General features: G+C 45.2%; 1 protein-coding gene across 1 annotated transcript; it reads left to right on the plus strand.

The window, feature by feature from the left end:
• The first annotated feature begins 4,709 nt into the window (after nt 1-4,709).
• Nucleotides 4,710-6,411, plus strand: CCR75_003027 (uncharacterized protein). Its single transcript, XM_067961124.1, has 2 exons — nt 4,710-5,413; nt 5,478-6,411. The coding sequence occupies exons 1-2, from the start codon at nt 4,819-4,821 to the stop codon at nt 6,173-6,175; spliced, it is 1,293 nt and encodes a 430-aa protein (XP_067823958.1). The 5' UTR covers nt 4,710-4,818; the 3' UTR covers nt 6,176-6,411.
• The last annotated feature ends 3,951 nt before the right edge of the window (nt 6,412-10,362 follow it).

Below are 10,362 nucleotides of genomic sequence, written 5' to 3' on the forward strand. Positions count from 1 at the left end.
AGTGGCAGGCATCTTTACGGATCGATGCTGCCAGCTGATCCTTGGCTCATATTTTCTGAGCCAAGGTAAACCTAGGATGACATCAAATTCGTAATATAAATCCAGTACGATGAAATCATCATCGTACTGTAAATGTTTAAACGTGTAGTGAAATTTCACTACGCAATTCATTACTGTTATTGATGCGCCTGTCGCTAGACGCACCGTCATTCTCGTTGGAAAGATGTCGCGCTTAACATATTCGAGCCTACGACCCTCTAGCGACTGGCGACGAATAAAGTTATTCGACGCCCCGCTGTTCACGAGGGCTCTAAGTGACAAATCATTTGTCATTTTTAACTTCAAGGTGATGAAGGATATCTCATAACCAGGTGCGGAGACACATAATGATTGTGTGTCTGGAGCAACTTTAGTCAAGAGATTTGCAAATTTTCGAGGTTGCTGGATCAGTAGGGCGTTGCGCCCGTACTGACACACGATCCGCCTCGCTGTTGCGATTTCGCAACAACGTCGATCCCGCGACCGTTGCCCTCTTTGGCATTCGGTCCATAATTACGTTTAGTAGCTCTCGGTACTGGGCGTGGGGCACTACACTCATGAGCGTAGTGTCCTAACTTTTGACAGCGATTGCATTTCTGCAATCGTTTTTTGTTCGAAAGCGCGGTTTATCGCTTTCTACATAAGAGAGGTCCATAGGTTCTGGACCTCCCAGTTCGTGTCGTCTTGGAGGACGATATGATGACGAACTAGCTTGAGCCTGTCTCAAGCTAAAGTCCTCCTGTTCCGCGACGGATATTGCTTCTTCAAGCGTATCCAGTTCCAAGCGAAACAGGTGGGCCTTTACGGGACCATCCGTAAGACCTTGCATGAACACCGTAATCAACATGTGTTCATGAGCTGGATTGTTCGTGATACAACTCGCTAAGAGTCGTATGTGCTGGGCATAAGCGTGAAAATCACGCTTGCCTTGCTTGAGTTTCAGAAGCTCTGATCGAGCTCTGAACTCAGCCCTAGGCGGTTCAAACGTATGTTTGAGCCGAGCTTTTAAAAGCCTCTAGCAACCCAAAGACATATGGGTCGCGCAACTTAAGGCCTAGTGTCCAAGTTTTGGCACGACCTGCCAAATTTGACTGAGCAAATGCAACTTGCATTTGCTCGTCGACGATGTGACGAGCCCTTATGGCATCGTCCAACTCGACAAACCATCTTTAAAAGGAGTCTTCTTTGACTACCCTATACTTATAGATGTCAATCTTTAAGGTTTCCGGACGGCGCGTGTGCGTCATCCCAGGTACAGGGGTCTGTACATGTTGTAACCTCAACAGTTCTGCCTGTTAAGAGCCTTGCTTAAACAGCAAGGCTACCTTCTCCTTCGCCTCGTCAAGTTCACGCTGTATGAACTTGTCGATGGCTGAATGGAGAGCATCTCTGTCCAAACCGGACAACATGGCCAAGATGGCATCGCTTCGTACGGTCGAACTCATTCGTTCGACCGCACTCGTTTCTATGTCACTTAGAAAGAAGTAGCTATCACGCGAAACGTGATGCGTATTTCCATTATCATCAAACATGTCCATGTTAAATAATAGAACCGTGGTCCTTGGACGGACTACAAAGTGCTAACAGGTGTAACGGGGCATTGCCGACTTGTGCTGCTTCAGTACAAGTCCACTTCACACTGCTTCAGTGCGACTTGAGCCTCACGTCACTTCATGTACACTAGTACGTGCAGAGAAAGTCTTCACTTCAAAGCACTTGCTTTAAAGAGTGTTAATTAAAAACTGTTATAATATGATTACGTTCTTCTTGACAATCTACTTAATACTAACTTAATTATAAACTAATACAAAATATTTACTAAAAGTCTTGTCTGTCTTTCTCTATGCGCGCGTCCCGCGCTGACTAGACCGCGGAGAAAGTAGATATAATAGTCTATATCTACCAATGGATAAGCTTTTAGAATATTACCAAGTAAAGTAATATTTTCTAAATATTATCTCCCTTTTAGATAATATGTTAATTAACAACCTTTAAGTGTTAATTTCATGTAACGATACACCCCGTTACAGAAGCTGTATTCATTAACGGCAGCACTTGACAATTTGGCCTTTTTAAAGTCATATTCATGATATATAATCGTCGTCGTGACATCCACTGATGGGCCTTAGTATTCACAGCAACGAGTGAAGATGACTACAGCTTGCGCATGCATAACAAATAGGATGCAGGCAGGTCGATAATCCAAAAGTCGATGTCAGAGTATAAGACTGGATATCTTTGCGTCGATTAATATAAAACTATATACATTCACCATTATCCCAACAAAACCTGGTATAACATCTAAAAAGCATGACCCGACATAATGAATGGTTATAATTATACAGTCATTCCTCTGCTATATTATAGCCTTGGTAGCAGGAAAATCCAATAAAGTCATCCTATAAAGTAGTGTGACTTTTAAAGAAGTGGAAACATTATAATTAGACTTGAATTTTGTTAACATAGCAATAGCCCCTTGTTTATTGGGGGGGGGTCACAGCTGGGTTTTAAGGAGGATCAGCATGCTGATAGGTGAACTTAATTCTAAACAAGTTCATAATAATCAACTATAAAAATCTGTAATGTCTCAGGTCCGCTTCACCTACAATCACAAACGTGAAATCTGCCGAACGTAAGCGGCAGACCAAAAGATGAGCAAGACCATGTTGGCTTCTTGGGCAGAGGCCCGGTCTAAGCTCCCTAATGAAATCATTCAGGTCACAACCAGCAACATCCTCAAAAGATGGCCAGTTTAAGGCTATGGGTCTGACGGGGATTGTCCAACATCCTGTCGTGAAGGAAGCTGTTGCATTTTGAGTCCTTCAGTGCCAGAGTCGTGGAGTTGAACTGACTGGGGATCTTATCAAGATAAAAGCCAAAGCCTTTGCACAGGACTCTATGTTCCAGATAATGCAATTGAATTTTCTGCTGGCTGGCTGCACAAGTTCCAGCAGCGACAATAGCTACGTTCTCTTCGTTTGCATGGTGAAAGTGGTTCTGCCGATAATGAAGCAATTGAAGTTGCTCTGTCTAATCTGCGGGCCAAAATCCCCAAGTACAGTCTCTGCGATGACTTCAACAGGGATGAAACGGGTAAGAAATTTTTATTGTGTTCCTTTTGGAGTGATACATAGCTGAAAAATTCAACCACTTCCCAGCCCTCTTTTATAGTATGTCTTCAGAATAACAATCTCGCAACAGCAAATTGAGGGCCCTCTTCACTCTCGCCTTAACAGCAAGGCGGTCGGATCAAAGCAGCTTCTGCCCCTTTTCATCGGGCAGGCTAGGAAACCGCGTGCATTATAAAAAAGACTGGTGCTGACTGGGATTCTACTATCGGAACAACAAAAGGCCTGGATGACCGGTGTGTTTCCTCAGGAATGGTTGCTGAGGCTTGAAACTGACATAAGGTTGTTCTGATTCCTGCAAAACTCAGAAAACCTTTGATTTGTGCTCTTATCAACTGTTGCCTTATATAGAGAGAAGCGCATGACCCTTCTCCTGCTTGACAATGCTCCCTTTAGGACCTTCAACTTATTCACGTCAGTGTTCTCCTCCTTCCTCCTAATCCAACATCCAGCCCATGGATGCTGGTATCATCTAAATATTCAAGCGCCATTATCACCGCCAATACCTTCAAAATGCCCTAGACCGTGATGAGCGTGGAAAATTTGAGTTGTACAAGGTCTACCAGCTCACATCAATGCGTTGGTCAATGGCAGCCTAGGATGAGATCCAAGTCAAATAACTACCAACTGTCTCCACCATACTGGTCTGTTCACCCAGGGAAGACAACAGGAAGTGCCACAAACAGCTATGGAAGATCTGGATGGGCAAGCTGTAGGACAAGAACTTCAAGCTGCTATTATCAGCTCCCACTGCGCAATCCCATGTCGTTAGAATACGTACTCAATCTCAATGACGAGGATGAGGCAGCTCACCCTAAAATTGGCTGGTGATGAGATCCTGGCATCTGTGCAGCATGATGAGAAGGATAAGGAGGTGCCAGAGAAGAGAAAATAACCATATTTTCAAAGGCAGAAAAGCACTAGGAGATATGTATTTTTCGTATTTGCATGACATTACCAAAAGGTTCAAATCCTATTAAAGAAGTTTTATATTTCGGTCGAATAGCTAAGTCAGGTTTAAGCATTTTGCAAGCTACTGTAAAGGCACCACAATGCTCTTACAGTAGCTTGCAGAATGCAACACGATCTCCTCCATAGTAGTCTGTGCAAAGCACCCTTGATTCCAAAATTTATAATGATTATGCCCAATTCCTCCCACCATTTTCTATTTTTTTCACATTCCTCGCCATTTTCAGATAAAACTCTACCTCTGTTACTATTATTTTCATTGAAATCTATTAAGTATTAGATCTAAAGTATCCCAATAGGATCGATGACGAGTGAGTAAATTCATAAAGTTACCGATGTTATTAAGTTGCGGGAATAAGATTGATGTTGTAGAAAATCATTACTTCAGAAATATATTTATTCTTAATCCACTATGGCGGATCATACTGTTTTGACAACAAAGATTGCAAATCCTTATTATATACAAGTGCTTTGAGGTTCAATCATGTCGACTCATTTAAATGCCTTACAGCGCGCAATGACGTACTGCAACAATGCAATTACGTTTTGTGATGGGAAGACGGTCCTTATAAAACTTGTGTCTTTATATCGTGTTAAATAGAATGGTGAAGAGTGCTTTTTTTCCAAATTGCTCTTATATCGGAGAAATTCTACGCTATTTCAAGTGTGATCAAGCCTGTATATGGAGCGCCGTGTTGCTGCTTTTGCGGCTGTTTCAAGAGCATCTGTGACGCTGCTGGCAGTATCGACGTCCGCCATCGTAACGCCGTACGACACGTCTTCGCACTTACAGAGCGATTTTGTCCTCGCACCATTCAGTAATTGGGATGGTGTCTTCTTCTCGCACATTGCTCTGCACGGATACGACTTCGAGCACTTTCACGCCTTCTTTCCACTTTATCCGCTGCTGGTGCGGTGGTTAGCTCGTTTCATTCCTATGGAGGATTCAACTGCCATTCTTACAAGTGGTTGGTTAATTAGCAACGCGAGTTTTGTGCTGGCGGCGCTGTTTCTATACCGTCTAGGCTGTGTTGTCCTCGGGGACAAAGATACCGCACTACGAGCAGCCTATCTTTTTTGCGTCGCACCTTCAAGCATCTTCATGTCGGCCCTTTACTCAGAGAGTCTGATGTGTCTGCTAAGCTTCAGCGGTATGTATTTTCTCGCCAGACACGCGCAAGCGACGAGGACAAGTCGATCGTTTCTGGATTTGACGCTCTGTGCTCTGCTCTTTGGTGCGGCTTCCGCGACGCGATCAAACGGAGTTTTATTATCATGTGCGTCTACTGCAATGAATGGCTACAATATTCATCACGATATATATGATGCTCTTGTTGGCAGTGTTTATTGCATGGCATCGCGTAAAAAATTCGCCATCACCGAAAGCTCTTTTCATTTTCGTGGGATTTTGGTTCCGTACGGCCCTTCTTGGCTTACTAGCAACTGCGCCCCAATTGATTTACTTTATCACCTCAATGGTGTCATACTGCCCGTCACTTGCTCAGCGCTTCGGGATAAAAGAATCTAAAAGTGAGATGGCTGACCGTAGTTGGTGTGCTGGTGCGGCAACCAACTGGACAGCTATGTACACATTCATTCAGAGCGAGTACTGGAATGTGGGGCTTTTCCAGTATTACGAGCTCAAGCAGCTGCCTAATTTTATTCTTGCTGCACCGGTTATTATACTCAGTCTTCACGCTCTGTACGGCTTCTTCAGGGGAGGTGTGGTACCAAATAGAGTATTGCAGCGCGAAAATGCACTGGGCGGCTGGAAACGCGATGCTCTTTCTCTTTATTATGTGCACTGGCTATTCTTATTGGTTAATGCTCTGCTCGTTGTACACATTCAGGTGACAACGAGATTATTGTGCGCGTGCCCTCCACTGTTTTGGCACCCTGCCGCGCTGATGTCTGAATGTAACGCCAAGATTAAAACGTCTTCAATCCTGACAAGCTACGGCCGACTGGTCGTGGGCTACTTTCTGCTTTACACTGTTGTGGGCAGCGTTCTATTTTCATCGTTTTATCCGTGGACGTGAGCTCAAGCTCCTTGCAAAACACGGCAAAGAAACGCTACAAATTGCTGCCCATTTTAACATCTCGGTGTACGTCAGCGCTCAGTGAGTCCAACTTTTTACCTGTGTTATATTTACGTATGTTTAATTAGTCCTACTACCGACTAATAAAAGTAGCTTAACGCGGCTAAAGTTAAAATTAGTAACATTACTTGTTAACTAGATAAGGAGTGTAAAAACAAAGTAGCGCCGCTCATGATTAAAACACAAAACTTTATGTGTGCGGCTTGAAATATATCTTGCACTCAATGAACCTTATACGAAAATTGAATCGTCAATTTCAAGAACGGAAAGTTAATAGCTTCCAAGAAAATATAATTAAATATCAAGTTGTGTCAGAGGACGGTCTGCTGATCTTTCAATGAATGGCACATAAATATTCTGTACCGCAGATAAGAAATAGTTTGCAACACTCAAACAACGGAAGATGACCATGTCTTATTGACTGTCTAATTCCTTAGACGATTCTTATATGACGAAGCCACCTCCCGCTTGGGAAGTGAAGCAAATTCGCAAACTTGGGAACAGCCCTTTCTTCTTGGTCCGCTTTCTCAGCTTCACGCAGAAGCCGTGGAGGGGGCTACTTTTGTAACGGGGTGTATCAATTCATGAAATTAACACTTAAAGGTTGTTAAATAATATATTATCTAAAAGGCAGATGAAGTTTCGGGAATATTACTTCCAATAACATTTGAAAAGCTTATTCATTGGTAGATATCGGGCTTTATATCTACTTGATACGCGGTCCAGTCAGCACTGGACGCGCAAAGAGAGATAAAGATAGACTTTACTACATGTTTTGTATTAGTATATATTAAGATAGTAGAAAGTAGATTGAAACCGAAGAGCTGAACTATATTAAATACAGTCTACTCAAAACTCTTCAAAGCACCCCACTTCAAAGAGAGTCTTCCTCTAGGCGGGCACGTCTTAATGCGGCCACTTTCTACTTAGACACACACTTCAGCACAGCGAGGAAGCGGTTAGACCGTCTTCTCTTGCGTGCAGTGGGGTAGTTGTGGTGGACGCGACCTCACCCAACGAACTAAGTACTCTAGTAAAGTGTCGTCGCGGGAGCGGTAATCCGGCTCCTCGTGCGCGCTTACGTTCTAGGAAGTAGTTTTCACACTGATTTGTATTTAATCGTATTAAATATAGATACCTATTTCTACCAATCAAAATGTCATCTCTGTAGACAACATTAATATGTATTGCGAGCGTATCTTTCTAGATACGTCATCACGGATGACGCTATGTGAATGCACCTATGTGCATCACATACACAAATGTGAATAACACCCGAGTGGTGGGTTTGATTACTTTATTTCAGTAAATAACCATCCCGTTAAGTAAACCAAGTGTACTTAACGGGGATTGTGTAACATTAGGGCAACTTTAGCCCGTTACACCATCCCCCCTCTAAGAACGAATTAACATTTTAAAATTTGTCAAAGAGGAAGGAGGAACTGCGAGCTGCTTTACGCGCCGCTTAGTTCCCTCAGTCGCTCTAGCGTCCTGTGTTTACATACACGGCGCCAAAGGTGCCACCTAAAAGGGGCAATGTTGTGAGTCGTCTGCAAAGACACCCACTCAACCTCGCGCTAAGCGCACGCGCCGCGTAAACACGCAGGCAGCTTCAAATGCCTTAGTCGAAACGCCGACAGCTACTGCTGCTGTCGCGATAACGGGGCTTAAGGATCCATCCCACTTTAATTGTGAGGATGTTGATCCGTCGCTCATAGTAGTGATGCGGAAAACGACTCATGGGAAGGGATCATGGCGCATTATTGCCCATCCAAACTTCGCTCAATGCTCACAAGATGGAGACAGCAACATTTACGAATGCTGTCTCGTCGTCTGCGCTCGATAGCACAGCGACCATTAACGAAAGCGCTGCCCAAAAAGGCGCAGCTGCTTCTCCGTTGGGTAAAACCACAACGCCTTATGCTCAGACCATTATCCATAATGCTTCTGACATAGAGGATTCCGAATTTAAAGCTTGTCGACGATGCTCAGTCGGTGTCACAAGCCAGTCGGTTAGAACGTGGCTATGTGACAGGTGGCCTATCATTGATGCCCCCTCTACCTAAATGGTCTCGTTTAAACGGGCCAAGAGCGTCTCTCCTAGAGCGCGCGCTTGTAGTCACATAATTATTATGGCGTCTTTAAATTATGGAGGGCTCAGGGAAAATCGCTTGGGCGTATTTTTCCGATCCCGGTCGTGTTGCGTACAAATGAAACGCCCGACCAAAACGAGGCGGAATTCACGCGCCGCATTCGTTTGCATTCTAATGCGATGAAACAGCGGTCCAGCGAATTAATTTCGCCCGCTTGCGTGTGAAAGAAATCATAGGCGGTACTGCATCCCATGTTTTTCTCACAACACTGCTTCTGCTAGTCCATTTGAGACTAGCGAAGAGGCCTCAGCTGGTGCTCCTTTTCATAGGCACCCACCAAGCCAGGCACATCAATACGTAGGGTATCGATTCGTTCCCAAGAGTCAAAACTCTTCGGGTAATCTCTCCATTGGACGATGATCTGATTATTTGCCTCACGGAGCGGTGGGCAAAAAATTTCCAACAAGGAAGCGTTGATTCCCACCCGCATTCATCAGTGCAGACGGCGCCCGGTAGGAGTGGCGATCTCGCCCACCTACTCGCGGCTGCCTTACCTTCGTCCGTTTAGTCGCAGGCGTTAAGCGCTGCCGAACGACGTATTGTGGATCTCGAGGGTCAAGTCTTGCGACTGACCTCGGATCTTTATGATGTCCGAGCGAAGGCTCGTCAGGGTTATGAACGCCTAAGACTCCCTTGGACCTCTTTGAGAGGATAATGCTGAGGAATCCGCGTTACTTGCGTGATATCCTTCGCTCTCCAAGTCATGATCGTGGTGGGAGGAGTCGGTCCGATAGCTTTTCACCTTCACCGTCCCCCTCACCCGAACGACGCTTGCCTCACAGTCGGCATCACCATCGGTCTCCGTAGACGGATGGGGGTATGTGACCTCATTTGGGTCTACATACTGTTTCAGACGGCCCACGTAAAATACGGGGTGCATCTTCATGTACGGGGGAAGGGTGAGCCTATAATTTAGGTCTCCAACCTCTTCAACCACCGTAAAGGGCCCAATGAAACGCGGCAGCAACTTCGTAGTACCTCCTGGTAGTACGGAAATTGCATTTTTAGGTAGGGTAGCAGTACTTAATAGTACTTTTTCACCCACTCTAAAGCGTTCATTATTTTGCGACCATTTCGGTCCGCATATTCTTTTTGATTGTCCTGTGCGCTTGCCATTGCGTCACGGACATTACGTGTGATGGCTAATCACTCATCCACAAAGCGTTGAGCCTCGCTTACGCTTTTAGCATCAAACTCGCCTATGATACCGCCAAGGGGTCGGTCATAAGGCGTAGTATTATTGACCACTGCTGAACTGGCAGGGTCACTAGGGCAAGTTTCTATCTTTGAGATGATACCCTCAGGCGTCATATTGACGAAACTATGTCCCTATTTCGCACCGAGCATAGCGAGGGGCCCTCCCCGCTTAGAATCGGGCTGCGCACAAACTATATTGGCGTCCGAGGATGGCGCAATCCATTAATATAAAACGGTGTCTCACCCGTACTGGCGTGGACACTGTTATTTATAGCGAACTCCACAAAGGGAAATTGCTTTGTCCACTCTTTGGGAGTTGCTATAGTGCGCAAGACATCCGCCACGACCCGATTGGTACGTTCTGTTTGGCCATCGGTCTGCGGTCGACATGTGGAGCTTGCTACCTAGCAGCTCGAATACATGTCCCCAAAAACCAGACGTAAAACGTGGATCTGGATCCCGGTCCGATACTGTGGACTCGGGCATCCCGTGTAGTCGGTAGTCATGATCCAGGAATAAGAGAGCTGCCTCCTTGCCTGTGATCGATGTCTTACATGGTGCTAAATGCACCATTTTGCTCAGTCTGTCTACTAAGACGACTAGCCCCGTCCGATTTTTATGATCGGGCGGCATGCCAAACATGAAGTCCAGACTTACTGACTTCCAACAGTTGGTTGGAATCGGTAGCGGCTTCAGTGGCGCACTGCTGGACGGTGCAGGCTTAATGCGCTGACACTGTTCGCAAGAGCGAATATAGTTGGCCACCCATCTATATAG

This window comes from Bremia lactucae, linkage group LG19, assembly GCF_004359215.1.
Source record: "Bremia lactucae strain SF5 linkage group LG19, whole genome shotgun sequence".
Taxonomy (NCBI): domain Eukaryota; phylum Oomycota; class Peronosporomycetes; order Peronosporales; family Peronosporaceae; genus Bremia; species Bremia lactucae.

What these genes read in the sequence shown, in the direction of transcription:
- CCR75_003027 (XM_067961124.1), top strand. Translation starts at nt 4,819, where the DNA reads ATGGAGCGCCGTGTTGCTGCTTTTGCGGCTGTTTCAAGAGCATCTGTG. An exon ending in AAACGGAGTTTTATTATCAT is followed by an intron (nt 5,414 to 5,477) that starts GTGCGTCTACTG and finishes TCTTGTTGGCAG; the next exon opens with TGTTTATTGCATGGCATCGC.